Raw genomic sequence first — 23,312 nt, forward strand, 5'->3', positions numbered from 1 at the left:
CCGTAGCAACGCACGGGCACATTTACTAGTAATAAGAAAGCACGGATTGACTCCGTGGGTTCACCGTCGTCTACTTTTTTTCGAGTTGGCTTTGCCTAAGCAAAGATTGTGCACATGTTTGTGTGGCTTGGTCACGTTAATTTTCCCTCAAAATAAAAAGTTTGGTCTGTTCTGGACTCAAACCGGAGATCTCTTCTTGCGTCAGAGATTGAACGCAATGACCAACCGCAACAGGTAAATGTTGTGAACAAATTCGAGTTATCCTATAATTCTATGAGCTCTGGAACGTGTAATTAAACTATACTGGGCGTAGGCCAGCGCTCCACCTGTTGGGCCAGTTGCACCAGCGCGCCCACACGTAAACCATCAACGTACAAAAAATAGAGCCCACCCCACGATATTAATGTTTGTGGATATTTCATGTTGAATAATCACATGGATCAAATCAAATAATTCTCATGTTGAATAATCATATATGTTTAACAAGATTGTCTGGTGTGAGCTAATTAGACGGGGTCTTACATGCAGGATGAGAGGTGCACAAACTGCATGACACAGTGGGCTGGGATATATTGCAAAGTGGCCTAGGAAGTTGTGGCGCACATGTGCGCATGCATGCAATAATGAACAGATAGAAACTACAAGGAGGCTTAAGTAGCTGTGGTGCTGACGGGAGTGTGGAATGGAAGGGCCTGATCGAGAGAATAAAAGAAGTTGTAGGATATTGTAAGTGGCCTAGGAAGGTTGATCGTAGGGATGCTTGAACAAGACAACAAAGTTGGGGCTTTGTTGGGAATGGAATGGCAGGGGTGATCCATGCACGCACACAATAGTGCAAAAGAAAGATAAGCTATAAATAAATTAGTAAGGATCTCAAGAATCTCTATTCATTAAAAATAGAAGCCCAGTTCACATACGAAAAACCCGACTATCATTTTTTATCTTCTCCACTATTTAAAAAATGTACAACAGATCTGAATTTTTTGTAGAATTTAGCATGTCACAGGATGACACAGTCCGGATGCTGCACTGTTGGGCGTTTGCGGCCAATCATGATTCATGTCAACCGGAGATATATCATGCATGTTTCAACTTTTGCCCCAGCGCCACACCCATTCGCTTCGACAACACACATAGAGATCAACATCATAGACAATTGTGGATGTCTTTGTGACACGCTTTCAGCATCTCGACTGGAATTCTGCTCTCATACATTCCGGTACAATCGTAGAGCCGCATTCTCACCTGATTCATGGCAACCATGTTTGCTACTCCCTCTGTCTCAAAATAAGTGTCTCAACTTTGTACTAACTCTAGTATAAAGTTGTACTAAGCTTGAGACATTTATTTTGGGATGGAGGGAGTACATTATAAACACACTTATGTGTTGCATTCTTTTGCAGGACGATGCAAGGACATCTTTTTCTCCCGTTGCAACGCACGGGCATGTTTGCTAGTAAAATAAAGGCTACCAACAATGTTAGGATACCCAATTATGCTTGACCACCGACTATGACCAGTCTGAGGTAAAACTAACATAGGCATTTCGCAAACATAATGCTATTACTAGACAAAAATAATGCTTGTCTATCCAGTTTGCTACAAGGGTCAGGTTTCATGGACCCGCACATGTAAAACTAAGATTCAGCAAGGCAGAACAAGTTAGAAACAGATAAACAAAGGGAACCAAAAGAATTAACATAATACTGAAGCTCAATTATACAGGCTACACTGATGGTCAAAATCGATTGGGATGACCCTGCAGCATTTCATAGCGTTCCACCACTTGACAAACATCAACCTTCAAGTAAATTTTATTCAGACATTATACTGTTAAGCATCGAAGCAATTTTTGCTGTCTTGTAGTCATCCCGGAGTTGAATGAACCTGTAATTCAGATCCCAACTTTAGCCGCAAGTTTATCAAACAGTGGTATAAAAGAGACGTCTCACTATATATGCAGGGAGTCAGGTCCCTACCGTAAAGCATCCTTCCGGATGCTGGGGGTTCCTTCAAACAAGGAAGCTAGACTTTCCGGAGCAACAATAAAGACATTAGCCATGCTGCAAGCACATAATGCAAAGAAACGTCAAGGACAAAATTCAGACAAAACATCAGGGGAAAAAGAACTATAGAAAAACACACTTACATTCCAAGCAGTTCAAACTTCTCGTCTATGGAAGGGGCATTGAAGCTACGGACAAACTCCCCATACTCAGTAATGTCACGTTTCAACCGTAGCCCACCACTGCAAAAACAAACATTGCTCTGTACAATCAGCTCAGCCAAGAAAGACAACCTTTTAGACACCAACCTGGGCTGACCGGGCAATTGGCCAATAGTCCATATGCAGTGAACAACAATATGTTAGACCATATATAAGGATGTTAAGGCATAGCTATCTCGGACTATAGGGTGTCAACTTCATCCACACAAATATAGGTAATTGACTAGTGATTTAGCATGAATTTGTTCAAGCTAATATTACTTGGCATAAGTTTACATACTCAGCTGTATAACCGCTAAAGTTGTATCATTATCCTTTGCAGAGTAAATTTTGTATTTGATGGCAAAATCACCCTAAAACGGATACTACAGATCCTAATTGATGGGATCTAGCAATACAGACAAGTATGGTTATGCCACCCACACATCGTCCACCTTGTCAGACTTCATTAAATTTGGAGGGGTGGGGAGGCATAAATTCTCCTAATGTGTAGTTTGACCCAAGTTTTGACATCGCATAGTGTTATGTTTTTTTTTTGCGAGGATGGTGCTGCGAAATTTGTTGTTGTTGTTCCTGATAGGGCACAAGCCTTCCTGATGTTACAAAATGCAGTACTAAACATAAGAGTCATATGAATAAAAAGATCAAAAGGTAAAGATAATTCATATGATGATAGAAGAGTACCTCGGACTAAATGTGAACTTTTGCCAATGATTAAGCAGACCCTTGTGCAAGCGGTTTCCCTAAGGCACAGCTCAGTTATTTATGGTACATATTTACCATGCCAATATAACATTGAGTAAAGAATTACAAACAGATGAACATTATCAATATTGGAGCACTGTTACATGTGTTTACTCAGTATATTAGATCACAGTATAGTGCTTGCACGAGATGTCTCAGGCACTTACATGTGTTTGCTTGTAATAAAAACTTAAACATCCAGTTGCTATCATAAATTTTGATATGATGACTAGCGCAGAAATTGCAGAGTGAAACATGTTATGTCAACATCTAGATGCCCTTTACCCGAATTTTGATTCAATACATACAACAGATTCAAAGACACATCTAGCATAGTTATGCTAGGGAGTACTGAATATGCACATGGTTTTCAAGGCGTCGCTTCAGTGTTAAGGCGAACTAAGACCTAAGATGATAATGTCTTGCCCTCACTTAGCAGTATATCATATGGCGGCAGCGTAACTACCGCCACACATTCACCGCCGCATTATTAATGTGGCTGCTCCTGGAGCAGAGGTGACACAATAGGAGAAGAGGAAGTCAAGATCCTGCTGCTGCCGCCAGCCATCAAGGTCCTCCCATGGTGACCTCGAGCTTACCGCTGCCAGATCTCAAATCAATCTGAGCCCCCATGAATCCCTCTCAAATCAAAGCCACCATGAGCACTCAAATCCTAGACTGGATCTGAGCCTCCGGGTCGTTTTGTTGCCTTGTGCTGTGTGGTGTGTTTAGTGTTGTGTTTCTGCTCTGCACTGATTTTATTTTTTTTTTGAGAAAACGCAAAAGCCTTGTGTTTCGATTCATTGATAGAAGAAGAGTTTGTGCAAGCTCACAGACGAGCACCCAATGTCACAACACAATGCCACTAAATGCCAGACGTATCAGCAGCCGGGAGCAACGCAGCTAGGCCGCTCGCGCCCGCAGTCGCCCAATGCTCTGGCTTCCGTCCTAATCGTGTCAAGGAGGCTGGATAGGCTGAGTTGTGCACTGTCAAAAGGTGATCGCATTGCGGTGCTTCCAGATGCACCAAGCAACCAGCAGGATGGCTAGGACGTGCCCTTTCGGACCAAGGTCTGGACCGAGAGGCAAGCAGCCTGCCACCAGTCCACGAAGACATCCCCTGCCTAGGGAGGCCGAGCCGTCAATCAGATCCAGGAAAGCACCTCATGCCGCACCATGCGCGAGAAGGAGCAGCCTGTGAGGAGATGAGCCATCGTCTCCATAGTCTGATCACAGAAGATGCAACAGGGTGCGTGCTGCAGACCACGGCGCGCCAAGCGCTCAGAGGTCCAGCACTGTGCACTGCTTTTTTTGTGTGCGCTCGGTGATGCTCCTTATTTGCTGTTTGGTGCATGATATTTCCTGCTTTGTCCTGCTCTTTTGCTGTTTGGGATTCGCTCCGCTTGCACTCACTGGTTCTTCCCTCATGATTCATCATTAAATTGCCCCTCACCCTGCTAACTGCTCTGCTCCTAGGATTCTAAGGGCATGCTTTAATTGTGCCCAAAAGTGCAATATTTTGGTCCAAAAACTTGGGTATTTGTTTTGAGCATAGCTGATTTTTTGGCAAGCCAATACTATTTTTTCCACACTAGTTCAATTTTCTTTCCAATGTTGGCAGATAATGGGCTAGCAAACTTTCACCAAAATTTTGGCAAGGCAAGGTTGGGCTAAAAGCCAAACACACCCTAAGGCATCACATCGTTTCGCATTCCCACCTTAAAACCATGTGCATGCATCACGATGCAATATGCAAAAACATGTCCTATCCTTATTTCTTGAATCTGTAGTATATTAGTTCTGCATGACCTTGTGAATTTGCATATTCGTAAACAAAAGAAAACCAATTGCTTGAGATTGAAGGATTATCATTTAGTGACATACCAATTCAGTCAAAAAGGACTGTTTGTTTAGACCTTCCAAGGCGCTGAATGCAACCTCGAGAACACGAGAAAGGTAGGCTACAATTCTGGCATAAACCAACAATGATACGTTAGTTAATTTAGTTATCTTGGACCATGCGAAGCACAAATATACAAATGAGCACCTTATGCAAGCATTTGTTGGCCGATGATCTGGTGCAGCTCCATCATCTGGTGACCGATAATCTGTTGCTTTCTGTTCTGAAGATAACAATCTTTCAACCTGGGAAGCAAAGCAAAAGGCATTATGCTTATGAACTAAAAATTGCTGAAAAATACCCTGTGACACCAGTCAATTATATAAATCATTCAACTATCAAGGCAATTGGGGATTATATTCATCAATTCACCGTATCAACTCATAGCTTCCAACATGAATACAGTTTGACAGATTATGTTACTGGTGCAAGTACTGTAGCATACATGCTGCAGCACAGTCGGCCCTACTCTTGGCAAACCAAATCAACAAAAAAGTGATATTTTTTAGAAGAAAGTTAAACATAAAGATTAAGGTAGCATTGGACATCAATCCCTTAAAGAAAATGTAATTATTTCATTATATTGCAATCACTTAAAGAAGAAATAAAGTACTCCCTCCGTTCCGAAATACTTGTCATGGTTTATTTCGGAACGGAGGGAGTACTTGTTTTCGTTCTGCATATGCCAGCTAGGTCTAATTTCATCATAAATCAAGAAATAAACGGAGTTTTCAAGAGCTCACTCATTTACATGTAGCCCTCTTTAGCTTTGGTTGGAGGCATAGATGACCAATCTAGGGTGAGCGCTCAAATCTCGCACCTCTGAGCCATGCTCGAGTTAATAAAAATAGGGTACACGATCAATTCAAAAAACATTATTAACTGTACCATGAGCATTAGTTTCCTTTCGTTCGTTATTTGCCCATGGTATTGATAATTATTGTCAAGTGTAACTGTTAGCTGTGTAGTTTCTCCTTTCTAGGGTTCTATTTTCGTATGTACTGAAGTGTATATGTGGATTGCCTAGCCCTTTCCATCAGTTCTTTCCATCAGTTCGGACTTTTGGTTGTGTTGGCTATTGCATGAAGCTTAACACGGTATCAGAGTCTAAGGTCTTGAGTTCAAGTCCTAGCTTTCATAATTTATAATATGTCCACTTATAGGCCTCTTGAGCCATACTCTGAGTCTATTGATGTGTTGACTTCCCGCGTCACACGTGAGGGGTGTTTAAGTGTATATGTGGATTGCCTAGCTCTTTCCATCAGTTTGAACTTTTGGTTGCGTTGGGTATCAGAGCAAGGTCAGGACTAGGGTTACAGCACTGCCCAGCCTCCATCGGCCCACCAAAGATGTGCCACCGTGGCTTCTTGACTCACCCTCCTCTCCACTGATCGCTCCCTGGACCCTCCAATCGTCGCCTCGTGGCTCCACATCAAGCCGCCAGTGCACCCAAGGGAAATCTCGTCACCACCTGCTGCACACTGCAGGGTGTGCGGCCCTTGCTTCTACAATGCAGCAGATATGCTGCCCGGCAGCCACTGTGCTTGACACCCCAGCAGCCATCCATCGTCCTCGAGCTGGCTGCTCCTGGCGGTCGCCTCGGCGGCCTCGTGCTGGACAACACCAAGGTTGCTGCCACAGCGGATGACGGCACCTCAGCTGGCACCTCTCCTCTCTTGACTACCTCTATTCTCTGCTTCCCTGACAACAGCACGTCCTGCAGATCCCAAACCAGCAGCACCAAGTGCTGCCCCCCAGCCTTCTTGGCTCCATGGTGCCTCCCGTACAGGCATGATTACAATTCCGCGACCACTGGCCATCTTCAATGGCAATAACTTCCCAGAGTATTGGCTGCAAATGCAAGTTCACATGGCTGGCCAGCGGCTTCGGCCTTTCTTATGGTCGACCGCCCCTGTCCGCCTTGACCCACTTTGCCACCAGCTGAGCATGTCATCTAGCCGGATGTCGATGATGTCGTCCAGGAGAACATCCTTGTCTTTCAGCGTTGGAGACCTACCAGACGAACCTGGCTGCTTGATAATGCTCAGACGAAGGCCACTGCTGTTACTAGCATGATGATGTTCTTTCGATGCACATTGTGTCCCTTGCTACTTACTAGCTGATGTGGGCTTGTCTTCAGCAACAATGTGAGCCTCACAACGAGGCAATGCTCCGTGCCATTCTCAGGGAGATTCAGTCGCGGCAGCAGATGAATGCTACCATGGGTGACTTCTTTCGCCTGATGTCTACAGCGTGACGTCAGCTTGACTCTCAGGGTGTTGATGTCTGTCACACTTGTCATCGCTGTAAGCTGCAGCGAGCTCAGACAGAGATGATCTGTCTCTACGACGCCTTCATCCTAAATTTGAAGAGAGTTCAGCAGACATTGACCACTGCTTTTGGAGGCTTTACCTGAGCTGGCACTCCTTACGGTCTCTTCTGTGGGTACTGTCATAAACCAGGACACACTTCTCGGAACTGCTACAATGATAAACGGGGTCAGGGAAACATGAAGAGAGGTCAGCAGAGCTCCACTGGCTCTTCTCAGTCAGGCCCTCAACATATCTTCCCCACTGAGCAAGAGATGGTTGCGTTGGTTCGTTGTATGTTTGCCTCTGCACACAGGTCTTCCTCACACCACCACCACCTACAAGTATATCAGCTCCATGGGTTCCAGATTCTGGTGCTTCTTTTCACATAACAACGGACTCCACCTGTCCTCCTAGTTCTCCTGATACTCCTCTCCGTGTTCAGGCAGCAGATGGCACCTCTCTTCATGTTTCCATTGTGTTCAGGATCGACGCACAGGCCTTCTGGTGGGACTGGTCCTAGGCGCCATGAACTTGATTAGTGGCGCATTTCTTCCACTTCCTTGGAAAACCAGTCAACCAGCTCCACCGCCTGTTTCATCCACCATTGGCAGACCTAGAGGGTGTGGAGGGTATGGAGGGTGGGCCATGGCCCACCCAGAATTTTCAGAAAGAAAAATACTACCATATAATATTCTGGCTATTTTGGCCCACAAACCCCCACGTGACCACGTCACTTTGCATCATCCCCATGAGTAAGAGTCTGGCTGCCACCCAGAATTGAAGAAAAAAAATACAACCATATAATAAGCTGGCTATTTTGGCCCACAAACCCCCACGTGACCACGTCTCTTTGCATCATCCCCATGAGTAAGAGTCTGGCGGCGAGAGAGCAAGACCTAAATCACTCGACAACGACTAGTGCAAGCCGCCACTCCCCTCCGCTCGCCGTTCGACCAGTACACGTCATCGCTCCCCTCCCCTCATTACCGCTCGTTCAGTGCACGCGATGCACGACACCCGCCCGACGTGTGCAAGCCACCGCTCACCTGCTCCCCTCCCCTCGCCGATTCTTAGTGTCGCCTACCTCAGCGTCGCCAGAGAACTCATCCAGAGACTTAGTAATCGATGCAGTCGCCCACCCTGAGTCGCAGTTCTACTGCCCCAGTGAGGCAGCGCCCGCCGACTGGTGCACTGCGCTGCCGCCACTACTGGGCCACTCACCACCACCTGGCTACTTGCCACCGCCCGGCTGTAGGGTGGAGCTCGGCAGCTCGGCCTCTCAGCGCTCCGCCACCACCCACCAGAAACCAGTGGCACACGGTGCCACTAGCAGACTAGCATTTAGAAAATGGAAAGGAAGGGAAAGGGGTTAGCAAATACAAAGGGAGAGGTATATTTTCTGAATTTTAGTAGCATTTTAGAATAGCTTGTAATACGCAATGTAGTGATTTGAGTGACAATTTAATGCCGTAAATGTGGTACTAGTTCTAATCCAAGTACTCGTGAAAGTGGCAACGTTTCGGCACAGACCGCTCATCAAGATCAAGTGAATTATGCAGCAGGAGAGAATGCAAATTTTATGCCATATGATGATATGAACAAGTGGAAGAACAGATTACAGATTCTGTTGAAGCTACGGTGGAAGAGACGGTTGCTCAAGGTATAACGACATCTCCAAAGCGGACCCTCAAACCTCCTGTATGTCCGGACCACAGTGTCCGGACCACTTTTGCCATCCAACCGAGTCCCTAAAGTGTCCGCAGACCAGTCCGCATGTCCGAAATCCGGTACACGGGAAGCCTTTGCGGTGGCATGGCATGACACTGATCAAGGTGAGCCCCCTGCCATTACTCCTCAGAACCATACACAAGCAAGTTCTCACACCAAACTACGATACATGCATGGGATCAATTTGAAATAATATCACCCATTGTTCATTAGTCTGTTGATTCAATAGTTTAATCAACTCATAAATAACAGTACGCAAGTTTTCCTCATTATTTGTTTGCAGTACCTTCTTGTTATTCCATAGTTTATTTACAGTACTTATAATTTCCATGGCACCATAAATTTGTTTGGACATGAAAAGGGAAAAGAGAAGGTGCAAACCTCACACATGACTGTATCAATGCATTGTAACAGTCCTATATGAGCAGCAGCCTCCACAACAGACACTGCCGATCCCATATCTTCACAAGCAGATGGATGGGCACCATCGACGGGCAGCAGGAGACGTGATATAGTATTTGAGAAGTACTACACAGGAGAAGGATAAAATCAGCATGGTTCATCGCCTAGCAATCTAGGTTGCATGTTTAGCCAAATTACCTGCTGAAGATAAGCTACACTACTGGCACAACGCTGCACAGCGATCATGAAGGATCTAAAGCTACTCTCACCAGCAGCAGCCGCCGCTTCTGCCTGCAAATAGTTCAAATCTAGCTAACTCCTTCATCCACGGATAATGTCCATGACCAGATGTGCCTCGTGGCCAAAAACTAGAAGTAGATTAAGGAACAGAAAAGAAGGCATACAGCAGAAGCAGCAGCCGCGGCAACCCTTCTACTAACACTTGTCCCGATAACATATCTATCCCTCATAGCTGCAGCCTCGTTCAAACTCTCTCTAGCACCGTCAAGCCCAACAGTTAGATATTGGCTGACCTATATAACAAAACAACGTTGTCATTAGACTAGCATCATACTTTAAAGACTGTCATATGTTATTACTGGCCCATGGTTCTTTACTTACTTGATCAAGCAAACACGCAAATATGGATCTGACATTAGCTGCAACAGTAGTAGGCTGCAAAAGATTATAGCTGTGAGAAAAGTAGAGTAGGTTCAAACAGAAAACAATACATTGGTCTCTTTACGTAATAAAAGAACACAGTTGAACAACTATGAACTTAACCTCCAGATTATAGGAGAAACATGACCTTGCCAATAACAGGCCAGGGCCTTGTGGCTTAAAATAACATGTTTATTCTTTTGCTTTTATAGGTTGTATTATTCTTGAAACTATTTTGGATATCAATTTTCAAAAGTTTAATGCAAACACAGAAATTATTTACCAAGCAACATATTAATAATTAGTACAAGGAAAATTAGTTTCACCTGAGAAAACAACAGTGTGCATCTCGATATTGCTTCCTCATTCCAACGAACAAATTCAGTCACTACAGTAACTGATATCAGCTGCTGGGGTGAGGTATTCAAGGATGCTCCTTTTGCACGGCCAATTGACCCAGTCGATTCAGATTGTTGCTTGGCCTCGGCTCTTAATTCAGCCATCTGCCAAGTACATCAATGTGACCAACTACAATATTCCAAAATAATACAATCTATAAAAGCAAAATTATAACCTTTGATTGATATAGCTGTCTGAGTGATGCATGCTCGAATTCCGTGTACTCGTCTTTGTGGGAAACATATATAGACTCAGTGAGACCTACAAGAAATATGGACATAATCATGATGGTACTACACATATCTGCAAGTGCGCTTCAGATGTAAGAGAATGGTTCTGACTACAGAGAACCTTCAATTAAAGTATGCGGGTAGGAGGAGAAAAAAACTTCTGTCTCCCAGGCGGCTCACGGGCCAACACGTAGGCACCGCTCCTCCTTCCCTCTCATTGCGACCGTCGCCACTGCTGGTGACGGCAGCAGGGCTTCTCCTGCGCTCTCCCATGAGTCCTCTCCTCGTCCTCACACTGCCCCTGCTCCCCGTGATGGTTGTCGCAGGCGCAGTTGGTGTGGCGTGGCGGTGGTGGCAGGGTGGCTCCTCGCCACCTTGCTGCGGGCAGCCACCGAGCTACGGCAGCTCCTGCCCTTCCAGGCGGAAAGCCGCCGGTTGACCACACTCGTGAGTAGCACCTGGGCCACGCCAATGGCATGCCGCAGATTCAGCGTTCCACCACTAAACTGGCCGCGAGCGAACTTCTTCAAAAGCATAAGCAGTTCCTCCAGGCACACTCTGGACACATGAGTGGTGTCCTCTGTCAGCGGTGCGGTGGCCGGTGGGTCGGCAAGGTTTGCCCGCCTCCATGGCTGCAGGCGATCCTGGCGGTCCGCTGCTGTGTCTTGACGTGGTTGTTGCAAATTTGACACCAGCCAGGGAATCGGCAAGGCAAGCTTGCTGCTGCGCCCATGGGGACCACCGTTTGGAGGCTCACTGAATATTGTGGATACCATCGTTGGCTCATGGCTTCGGCGCACATACATTCCAGGGCGCCAGCGCCATGTTGAAACTGCAACCTAGGGTGACATGGTCGACGCCTTGCCGAGGATTACCTACCGTTTGTCATGGGCTCATGGCGGGCGGCATGGCTCAGGAGTCTAGGTGGCCAATGCCTAAACACATCGGCAGTGTAAAGGCGTGGTGTGGATGGGTGGTGTTAAGGCCGGTGATTGTGTTGGTTGCGTCCTTTGTTATACTCGTCTATAACCATGAGTCGTTGTCTTGGGTGTTTGGTTGTGATTGCATATGAAGGGTTTTCTCTCTTGAGAAAACACAAAACTTATCTCTGGGTGCATTGATAGAAAGAACAGTTTGCTAGCCTAAGAAATTGGCATGTTTTAACTTGGTATATTTATTTAGGGCGCCACAACAGACCACACCAAAAGACAAGTTCATTCAGGAATATAGTAGATATTAATGATACTGCATGCGGAAATTAATTAAATCAAATATCCAAGCAATACTAAAGGTATGTACTATCCAACATATTTACCATTGTCCAGGCCAAGATTTTGCGAATAGTCTACTGCTAGCATTTTTGTTGTCAGAAATTTCACCAAAACCTTGGGCTTTCTGGATAGAAACCATTTCTCTGAAACCATAACTCCGAGTCTCCGACTATGTTGTCTCAACGTAGCTGGTCCCAAACCCAGGTAAAGGAGGAGGGTTGTGATAAGCTTGGCGAGCTAACGTCAAAACTCAGCCGTTCTTATGGAGATGAAACCCAGAAGTACATCGTCGGGGCGTAATCCTCTTAGCAACGCGCCATATCGGAACCCGAGTGTGGTGTTAAATAGGCAAGGGCCAGGCCATCACCCCCTTGGTGGCACGCCCGTATCTCAATCTGGATACAGTGATATGTGGTCAAGGATCAGGTCGTCGCATCCTTAGTGGCGCGCTACATTGACATCGCATCCTTAGAGGAGCGCTACATTGACGTCCAAGTGTAGTAAAAAATGAGCTAGGCTCTTCGCATTTGACTCGACGAGTGCGAAGGTTAAGGAAGCTAATCGAGCCTAGTAGGATCTGCATCGGTAGCTGGACGTAGGGTCCACGACGGGTAAGTTATGGGAGTTGGTGGATGCAGCGGTGAGGAGGGGCGTTGATATCCTATGCGTCCAAGAAGCCAAATGGAGGGGACAGACGGCTAAGGAGATAGAGGACACCGGCTTCAAGTTGCGGTATACAGGGACAACTACAAACAGAAATGAAGTAGGCACCTTGATCAACAAGAGCCTCAAGTATGGAGTGGTAGACGTCAAGAGGCAAGGGGGTGGATTATCCAAGCTGGTCGTTGGGGACTTGGTTCTCAATGTTATCAGCGTGTATGCCCCGCAAGGAGTCAGGACCTCTACCCATGATTAAGCACGAAGGAAGACGAAAGGGACATCTATAAGATGGCCAAGATCCGAGTGAGGAAGGCGAGGGATGTCAACCAAGTCAAGTGCATCAAAGACGGAGTAGATCGGCTTCTGGTTAAGGAGGAGATCAAGCATAGATGGCGATAGTAATTTGACAAGTTATTCAATGGAGAGAATGAGAGCTCTACCATTGAGCTGGACAACTCCTTTGATGATACGAAGACATGTTTTGCACGACGAATCCAGGAGCCTGGGGTCAGTGAGGCTTTAAATAGCATGAAAGGAGGCAAGGAATGGGCCCTGATTGTATCCCCATTGAGGTGTGGAGATGCCTTGGAGACACAGCGATGGCATGGCTAATTAAGCTTTTTCAACCTCATTTTTCGGTCAAACAAGATGCCCGAAGAATGGAGGCGGACTATATTAGTACCAATCCTCAAGGACAAGGGGGGTGTTTGAAGTTGTATTAATTACCTAGAATTAAGCTGATGAGCCATACAATGAAGCTATGGGAGAGTCACTGAGCACCACTTAAGAAGAATGACAAGTGTGGCAAAAAATCAGTTTGGTTTCATGCCTGGGAGGTCGACCATGGAAGCCATTTTCTTGGTACGACAACTTATGGAGGGATACAGTGAGCAAAAGGACTTGCTTATGGTGTTCATTGACTTGGAGAAGGCCTACGATAAAATACCGCAAAATATCATGTGGTGGGCCTTGGATAAACACAAAGTCCCAACAAAGTACATTACCCTCATCAAGGACATGTACGAGAATGTTGTGACAAGTGTTCGAACAAGTGGTGGTGACACTAATGACTTTCCTATTGAAATAAGACCGCACCAAGGGTCAGATTTTAGCCCTTATCTTTTGCTTTGGTGATGGGTGAGGTCACAAGGGATATACAAGGAGATATCCCATGGTGTATGCTCTTTGCGGATGATGTGGTGCTAGTCGACGATAGTCGAACGGGGTTAACATAAAGTTAGAGCTGTGGAGACAGACTTTAGAATCGAAAGGTTTTAGGCTTTTCACTGAAACTGAGTACATGAGATGCGGTTTCAGTACTACTAAGCACGACGAGGAGGAAGTTAGCCTTGATGGGCAGGTCGTACCTCAGAAGGACGCCTTTCGATATTTGGGGTCAATGCTACAGAAGAACCATGAATTGGTTTCCATATCTGATGGGTTTCGACTCTAGCCTAACCCAACTTGTTTGAGACTGAAAGGCTTTGTTGTTGTTGTTTCAAAAAAGTTTCAGTAATAATGTTAGAACATGCAGTAGAAACTAGCATATAGCTATTTTGATAGCTATGTTTTGCATTTGGGGGTATTAACGGTGAACCAGGCTCCAAAAATAAGTATGTGCCCAGTAGTTTCACGAAAACTGGGCAGTTACTTGCCAGTTCCCAAACCCTGCTTTAGACCCAATATATTAAATGGAACTTGATCTAAAATAGATGTAATCAAGGATCATGGGTCAATATTTCTTTCGCAAGCAAAGGAACAGCAAATTGCTCAAGATGAATATATAGTACTCCCTCCAATCCATAATAAGTGTCGCAGTTTTGAACTAAGGTTGAACTAACCTTAGTTCAAAACTGCGACACTTATTTTGGATCGGAGGGAGTAGGAAACAACTAAGAGATTGCAATACAATGTACCTTCAATATCCAAATCCCCACAGCCGATAGACTGCAACTCTTTGGCAAGTTCTTTTGTCTTGTCATATGCTACTGACAGAACTCTCAGATACTGCCATTACAATTCGACGAAAACAAGATCTCATGCTTCAGTGAATTATGTCAAAAAAAATACAATTTGGAAGTAGATAGTGTACAGAGTGCTTACATGTAGAAGGCCACCTTCTTCTATTGCAGGCAAGCTAGCAAGAGAAGGCCTTATCAAAAGTTTATCAAGAATTGCTGTGACCCTTTGTTCTAACACTCGCTGAAACGGAGTACATTAGTCTTTTGCTTTATGAATAAGCTAAGCAATGTTGGTCACAGAGAGGACTGCTTTGCAAAACATACCTGCACAAGAATTGACATGACCTCATTCGGAGAAGGAAAGACAGCCATTATTGTAGTTGCCTCTTTTCTCACAGTATCTGAAGCAGCAATAGGACAATCAGATTACCATAAATTATCGTCCAAGTACAACTTAGAAACAATAAAGGGCAGCCCGGTGCATGTAGCTCCCGCTTGCACAGGGTCCGACCACTTTGGGTCTATTGTACGCAGCCTTTCCCAACATTTCTGTAAGAGGCTGTTTCCAGGACTTGAGCCAGGGTCACAAGGCAGCAGCTTTTACCACTGCGCCAAGGCTCCCCTTCTACAACTTAGAAACAATAACTGTCAAAATACAATTTGTACATACCAGCAATTTCCTTGTACAAGATAGAGAGACCCTCTGCTATACTACTGGAGTCAGCTTGGGGACCATCGTCACCAAGAACAACTTGAATATCAGTATTCATAATTTCCACATCAATGAACATTGGTCGTGTTGCAACATAGTGTTGCATGGCACTGGTTCCCCGATTGAACTGCATTCAATGTAGCATGATAAAGTATGTTAAATCGAGTAAACTTAAATAATACTTCCTCTGTTCTTAAATATAGGACGTTTTTGCAGTTCAATTTGAACAGCAAAAACGTCTTATATTTAGGAGCAGGGGTGGTATTGTATACCTATGGAATCATCGGGAGAAACCATAACCAGGGGCCAAACAACCAGCTTATTTTCAGGCTTAATAACTCAATAAGCTTAAGCTACTATCCAGAAAGAACTAAAGAAGTTAAAGCTTCAAAGTCGGTGGGGGGTCTACTTATTTGGCTGACATGTTTGCAGTCTTACAGATACTCACAAACTGATATGTTTGCAGATGCTCGCATGCTGGTATGTTTGCAGAGGCTTATAGATACTTTTATCAAGACACCTTTAGGGCATATCTAATAATCAGGTGCCTGAGCTCATCAAGCTCAGTAAGCATTAGGGCATATCAAAGCAACGCTGAACAGGCCAAAAAGGTGCAGAGGTGCTCCCCATAGTCATACACTTAGCAGAAATATCAAATCAAGAATTCAAAACAGTGGTCCTTATCTTAACCTTGACTGGTGCTACATGTGGACACTATCACAATGGTCTAAAAAGGAGTTCTTTGAATCAGCCAAACTGAGCATGAAAAACAGTACCATGTCCCTTGCATCGAGTACAAACCTGCGACAAAATTTTTGCACATTCTGCCATTGTAGACAACTCTCGTCTCTGTGATGCAGTATCAAACCGAGATAATAATCTATTCTCCAGTTCTAAACATAAGATAAAAATTCATAAGTAGATGCAAAAAATAATAGCTAAGGGAAGTGCCAAGGGAACTTATGGGAAGAAAACAGACCATTGCAATATTCTTGAAGATTTGCAACTGCAACCTCCAAACCACGGCTTGCATTAGCAGAACCTACTGCCGACGTGACACCATGCCTTCCAACATCCTCCTCAGCAAACGATCCTACGATATTTTATTAGGATAAACATGAGTGCCGAGAGACCTCAAAAGATAAACAGAAAAACTACTATCTGAAGCTCAACATAGTTTTGCATTTATTTCTAACCGACGCTCTTGCTAAATAACAGAAAAACTACTATCTGAAGTCTACATAAAAATGATGCCCACCAGAAAAGAAGAGGATATTTTCATGGCAACTGAAGTAATTTTGGTAGTTGACCATTGTTGATCCGAGCAGTATAAGGGTAAGCATGTACAAGTGCTAGGAACAAATTGAAAATTCAGCTCCACACTATATGTCAACTTTCCAAGGTGTCTGTGCACGAAAAACGAATCAAGCAAATAAATGCGTAGTACAGATAAGATATGGAACATACTATAAGAGTGTATTACAGTTCCCATGATCTAGGTTTTTATTGTATGTTTCCTATTGGTCTAGGTCTAGTAAATTGACCTGCAGCCCAAGTGTCCTACTGTATAGTTATAGTTGCCATTTGGGCTGTACAATACAACAAGCTCTATTCATAACAACAAAAACATGACATCGCTACTAGATGAACGAAACAATGTGAAGTGCAACAAAAAATTGTACGTAGTTCACTTGATATTAGAAAGAAAGGAACCAAGTTATGAGAGCTTACGCAATTTCTGTGCAATTGAAGCAGCCTCAGCAACACGACTGTCATCGGAAAATAAAGGAGAAAGTTCCATAAGGTCCCCAGGTGTGCTGTTGAATTCCATCAAATACTAAAAAGAAGCATATTTCAATTAATGAAATCAATACCAGTAAACAGAACAACATTTGCCTCAAACTAGATTATGATACCTTGATGAGATCAATCGTCTGACTGGCAGTTTCCCTCTGAGATTCTGCACTCTGAGAGATGAAAAGTATTTTTAACGTTAGGATTGGAGAGAGCAACAGAAAAACAAACCAAAGAGTAAAGTTACGGTCAATGGATATACATAATAACAGAAAGATACTGCATAATATATGATCACCTGTAGATGGTCACCAATTTTGGCAGCAGTTTGCCCGACACTGGAGATTCGAGAATCCAACCTAGCAAAGCTATCAAATAAACCGTCCACACCTTTCTCAAGCTGGAGAACAATAAAACAGTGAACATATAAAATGAACCAGAACCACTAGTTCAGCAAAACTTGCAAATATTAGAGTAATATTCCATGGCATAGGTATAATTTATATTTCATAAAGTTAAGGGGACAAGAAATCAAACAGCCAGCTCTTCTTTTAAATTTGATGAGACAACAACATTGAACAAAGTTGCATATTGATCTTGGACATGCATAGAAAGTGCATCTAACAGACTGCCATAGTAAAGACTGGCAACACTTGGCAGTAATTCATAAAAGTTTTGCACAAAATAACCATCTTCATGTACTTTTTTATTCAAGACACATAGTCAAAACTTGTTTTCTGTTGAAAGATGTCAGCAATATCTGGTTACAATTGGAATATCTCATTTTTCTAAAAAAAATGAAGTCATCAAACTTCGCGTTCACTCAATGATTAAGCTAAAATATAAAATATTTTCACTAATTACTTTGATTGCTTCACTACAGAACATTACTGGTGTGTAATCATACTGATGATTCCATATCGATGTAAGAACCCACAAAAAATTTAAATTAATTCCAGATTTAAGCTTTACAATTTCTCAAAAGAGCAATTTTTCTCAAAGTCTGGAAACAGAAGTGATCAGTTGCAACTTGGAAACCAAATACATGGATTCTTGTGGTTCTTTTTTTTTTCTGCCAGACTCTCCGGTGCATTGTTTATAAGGTGCTAAGTCGCCCTAAGGCGAGCACCAACGCCCCGACGCCTAAGTGCCTAAAGCAGGCATAATTTCAAGGCGCTGTCAGGGCGCCTTGCCGCCTAAGCGCCGAATGCGGGACGCCTTATAAACAATGTTCCGGTGTTGAACTATAACACTGATTGCCCAAGCAGAATGTGGGCGGCTAATGTGTTCAGCTAAGGACAGTCCAATTCCTCTGTTTGTAAAGCGTCCCTAAAGCGTCGCTTAAGCGACGCTTAAGCGTTAGAGCGCCCTCCAGGCTCAAAGCGTCCAACTCGCTTTAGACATGTGTCTAAGGCGTCCGCCTTAGACACTAAAGCGTCTGAAGCGCCTGCTTAGGCGTCCTGATTGGCGCTTTAAGGCAGAGAGGACGCCTTAGACTTGCCAGGCAGGGTACAGAGATTCCTGGCAGGGAAACAGGGCTGGGCTCACATTTGAAACAGTTACAGGAGGGGAAAGAAAGAGAGAGAACCAAAACCAGAGCGTGCAAATATCCAGGCTTTCAGCTCTTTCCTCTCTCCTCTGGCAGCAGCTTCCTCAGATCTGCACCAGCCTTTTCTGCTCTGTTGTGTGTTATGCTATGCACAACTCCTCTGCTGTTAGGTGCTACTGCCTCTCTTATAGCAATTGGCTAGTTGCTTACTGCTTAGTGGATGGATCAGAATATATGGGCTCACTGGTGGATTAGAATCAACATATATATGTCTCACTAAATGGTGCTCTATTATACTGCCCATCAGGTTCAGAGTCTGTCTAAAGCGTCGCCTCGCTTTACGCTTTATCGCTTAAGCAGTGAGGCGCCCCCCAAGCGCCTCGCTTCGCTTTACCGCTTTATAAACATAGAGTCCAAAGATTTTGTTCCGACTGGACACTTTATGCTAAAGGGTTCAGCTAAGGTGTTTTATTTTTACTGAACAGCATCTATGGTCAATCCAGAAAAAATTGTTCCAACTGGGCACTTTGTACTGAAGGGTTCGAAAGGAGATTATTGCACAAAGTAATTCATAGGGAACCTTACAAAAAAGTATTTCTCAAGGGACAACATGATCCTATTTGCCAGGATCCTAACTGACAAAAGCCTAGTCAGATCACATTAAAATGGTAAAGTATCGAAACATGCAGCTGGGTTTCTAAAATCGAACAGCATCCCCATTCCAGAGATGCATTTGACAGAATGATAGACCCTAAGATGCTGATAACCAAATGCAAATAGAAAAATGTGTGAATAGGATACAAATCTCTTCTGCGTATTTCCCTAGTTAGAAATTTCCTTCATAACTACAATTTGATGGAAGCATAGGAGTCACCATAAATATTAAACACGACAGTCATTCTTCTATAGAAGCTCATCAAATGCATGCCTTGCACTTTTTTCTGCTGTAGTTATGTCTCTTTGGATTCTCGCATCAGGGACTGCCCTTTTCAGCAATTATTCATTAGGTTCTCTACAGAATGGCCTACTAAACTTTGCCTGGGTATAACTGTATTACTAAAGGAAAATGTCCCTTCTTAGCAACTGAACAGGTCCAACAGGACAAGAGGGGTAGAAACACAGTAAGAAAAAATTATAATATATAAAGTCCTAGACATCTAACAGACAGTTGAATAGATTCGACTGGGTGAAGATCTTAAAACTGGGAACCTACTCGTCGTCATACGTTGACATGTATCATACGGCGATGAAAACAAAAGAACAAAGTTAACCTATATAGGTAACAAAAGATTCCCCCAACTTGATCATTATGTGTAATTGATGGCATATATAACTAATTAACTACGAGCCTAGAGTGGCACTTTCATCCCAGTGAATAGCACAACCAGAGGAAACAAGGAACACCTAAAGATAATATTCCAAATGGTAAGACTTTGCATTATGTTTTCACCGTATCAGAGTTAGTTGTACTTCCAATCTTTATATATGGCTCGTCTGGTTTCTCATCTGTATTGTTTTTCCATTATGGTCTCATTCATTTATCTTTCTATAATATACTAACATTAACAATATAGTCAACACGTAGAAAACTTGCAAGCATGCTAACTAACCTCCCCGAGTGTCTTGCGATGCTTGGCATCCTGTGTAGCCACCTCTTTCTTCAGATTTTGGAGCCTCTTATCAATCTATCCACAAAAGGAAGAAAAAGAAACACCAGCATCAGCATATACCATCACCGGACAACCACCCACACACCCAATCACGCAGGCTGCTACCACCAGGACCGGCGGCAACCGACCTGACGACGCAGGTCGACGAGCTCCTTGCAGGAATGCTTGAAGAGCCCGAGAAGCTCGTCGACGGCAGGGAAAACGGGTGGCGCGGCCCCGAGCAGGGGCGGCGGCGGGGGGGGTACCCCTGCCGCATCGTCCCCGTGGAACTCCGGCAGAAGCTCATCCACCAGGCTCCCGAAGAGCGCGTCGAAGGAAAAATCCCCCTGCAAAACCACGCAGCGCTTAGGTCTGGACGGAAGGAGGGGAGATACAGAACGAATCGAATAAGGGGGAGTACCTTGAAGTCCTCGAGGTCGAGGGTGAGGGGCAACGCCGCGGGCGGGTCATTCGGCGACGGCATGGCTGCCTGCCGGCCGGAGAGATCTAGGGGAGGAGGATGGGCAGCGGCTCTTGTGTATGATCTGGAAAATGGGGTGAGCTGACTGGGTTCGGGCGGGCCGGACGAGAAGGAAACGACAACGGCTCAGGCCAGGCGCATCTTTTTTTTTTCTTCGTCGAACTTGGGTTTTTTTTTTTTGAAAGGCGAACTTGGGGTTTTCTATTCAACAAAGGCACACATTTTTCTTTTAACATACACAAGCGCTCATATACACACGCATACACTTATCCCTATGAACGCACACACGCACACCCTACCCCTATGAGCCCCTCCGAAAAATCGAGCCGGCATATCGTGTTGAGATTTATGAAGTCTCCGTAGGCGCCTCGTCGTCGACGGGAACGTCTCCTCCCACTGAATGCGCATCGCTGGAAATCCTGAAATAAATTCAGGAATAAATGCGAGCACCAGGATTTGAACCCTGATGGGTTGGGGATACCACAACCCCTCTAACCATCCAACCACAGGTTGGTTCGCAACGAAGGCACACCTGGAAGGTCGATACCCGCGGGATGGAATGATACTGCAATTGTCATGATCCCAAAGGTAACTCTTCAGAAAAGGTCACTCAGTTTAGACCTATTAGTTTATGCAATGTGGTGTACAAGGTTATTTTAAAAATAATTGCAACGCGTTTGAAATTAATTATGTCAAACATTATCAGCCCAGCTCAGAGTGCTTTTGTTCCCGGAAGACTAATCGTAAATAATATTTTAGTAGCATATGAGTGTTTCCACAAAATTAAAAAGAAAAGAACAGGGAGGGAGGGGTTGTGTGCTATCAAGTTGGACATGCACAAAGCTTATGACCGAGTGGAATGACCTTTCTTAAGAGCAATTTTGTTGAAGCTGGATTTCAAGGAAAACTGGATGAATTTGGTTATGCAATGTGTGTCCTCTGTGGAGTATAGGGTTCGGTTTAATGCAGAGGAGACTGGTAGTTTCAAACCCACTGGAGGGCTAAGGCAGGTGGACCCCCTATTTGTTCTTGTTATGTACGAAGGGCCTGACGGCCCTTTTAGCAAATGCGGAGGAGAGAGGAAAGATCTCAGGCATAAAGGTTAGCAGGAAGCACTGTATGACCTTGAGAAGAGGTGTCTAGAGGGGGTGTGATTAGACACTAAGTATCAAAGTTGTAGTTTTCAACTTCTTTATGTTTAAGTGGAGTTTAGGCACAAGTTTAACATTCAGAATACATAACAAGCAAGCATGCAAAGAGTATATGAGCAGCGGAAAGTAAAGCATGCAACTTGCAAGAATGTAAAGTGAAGGATTTTGGAGGATTCAAACGCAATTGGAGACACGGATGTTTTTGTCGTGGTTCCGATAGGTGGTGCTATCGTACATCCACGTTGATAGAGACTTCAACCCACGAAGGGTAACGGTTGCGCGAGTCCACGGATGGCTCCACCCACGAAGGGTCCACGAAGAAGCAACCTTGTCTAGCCCACCATGGTCGTCGCCCATGAAGGACTTGCCTCACTAGCGGTAGATCTTCACGAAGTAGGCGATCTCCTTGCCCTTACAAACTCCTTGGTTCAACTCCACAATCTTGTCGGAGGCTCCCAAGTGACACCTAGCCAATCTAGGAGACACCACTCTCCAAGAAGTAACAAATGGTGCGTTGATGATGAACTCCTTGCTCTTGTGCTTCAAATGATAGTCTCCCCAACACTCAACTCTCTCTCGTAGGATTTGGATCTGGTGGAAAGAAGATTTGAGTGGAAAGCAACTTGGGGAAGGCTAGAGATCAAGATTCATATGGTAAGAATGGAATATCTTGGCCTCAACACATGAGTAGGTAGTTCTCTCTCAGAAAATGTATGCTGAAAGTGTAGGCACGTTCTGATGGCTCTCTCCATGAATGAAGAGGAGGTGGAGGGGTATATATAGCCTCCACATAAAATCTAACCGTTACACACAATTTACCAAACTCGGTGGGACCGAATCAACAAACTCGGGCGGACCGATTTAGTAAATCTAGTGATCGTTAGGATTTTCGGTGGGACTGACATGCAACTCGGTGAGACCGATATGGTTAGGGTTAGGGCATGACGTAATCTCGGTGAGACCGATTACACAAACTCGGTGAGACCGATTTCAGTAATTAGCTAACCAGAGAGTTGGTCAGATAAACTCGATGGGACCGATTCGCTCATCTCGGTTGGACCGAAACTTTACGAAGGGGAAACAGAGAGTTTCAATTGCAATCTCAGTGGGACCGATCACTCACTTCGGTTAGACCGAAACGTTACAAAGGGAAACAGAAAGATTACAATCCCATCTCGGTGAGACCGAGATCCCTATCGGTAAGACCGATTTGCCTAGGGTTTGTGGCAGTGGCTATGACATTTGAACTCGATGGCGCCAGATAGAAAGAATCCGTGGGGCCGAGTTTGACTTTGGGTTTAGGTCATATGTGGATGTGAGAAAGTAGTTGAGGGTTTTTGGAGCATATCATTAAGCAACACATCATCCCTTCTTGATAGTATTGGCTTTTCCTATAGACTCAATGTGATATTGGATCACTAAAATGTAAAATGAAGAATCTTGAGCTTGAAGCTTGAGCCAATCCTTTGTCCTTAGCATCTT

General features: G+C 44.4%; 1 protein-coding gene across 1 annotated transcript; it reads right to left on the reverse strand.

Moving 5' to 3' along the window:
- Positions 1-1,522: 1,522 nt before the first annotated feature.
- Positions 1,523-20,835, reverse strand: LOC123110927 (exocyst complex component 5). The gene is made up of 24 exons (XM_044531571.1): positions 20,620-20,835; positions 20,348-20,545; positions 20,160-20,234; positions 17,299-17,400; positions 17,123-17,173; positions 16,938-17,043; positions 16,186-16,299; positions 16,008-16,099; positions 15,165-15,333; positions 14,819-14,895; positions 14,637-14,735; positions 14,450-14,540; positions 10,548-10,633; positions 10,300-10,476; positions 9,935-9,988; positions 9,718-9,846; positions 9,512-9,604; positions 9,293-9,439; positions 5,019-5,116; positions 4,856-4,940; positions 2,912-2,970; positions 2,150-2,248; positions 1,980-2,063; positions 1,523-1,887 (listed from the first exon to the last, which is right to left on the reverse strand). The coding sequence occupies exons 1-24, from the start codon at positions 20,680-20,682 to the stop codon at positions 1,815-1,817; spliced, it is 2,421 nt and encodes an 806-aa protein (XP_044387506.1). The 5' UTR covers positions 20,683-20,835; the 3' UTR covers positions 1,523-1,814.
- Positions 20,836-23,312: the final 2,477 nt, after the last annotated feature.

The sequence above is a fragment of the Triticum aestivum genome, chromosome 5B (genome assembly GCF_018294505.1).
Source record: "Triticum aestivum cultivar Chinese Spring chromosome 5B, IWGSC CS RefSeq v2.1, whole genome shotgun sequence".
Lineage (NCBI taxonomy): Eukaryota > Viridiplantae > Streptophyta > Magnoliopsida > Poales > Poaceae > Triticum > Triticum aestivum.

Bases quoted from the DNA above. Each gene is read 5' to 3' on its own strand.
- LOC123110927 (XM_044531571.1), bottom strand. From the start codon at position 20,682: ATGCCGTCGCCGAATGACCCGCCCGCGGCGTTGCCCCTCACCCTCGAC. The intron at 17,401-20,159 runs GTTAGTTAGCAT...ATTGTTCTCCAG, and splicing joins ATCGCAAGACACTCGGGGAG to CTTGAGAAAGGTGTGGACGG. The intron at 14,541-14,636 runs GTAAGCACTCTG...TTGTAATGGCAG, and splicing joins AAGAAGGTGGCCTTCTACAT to TATCTGAGAGTTCTGTCAGT.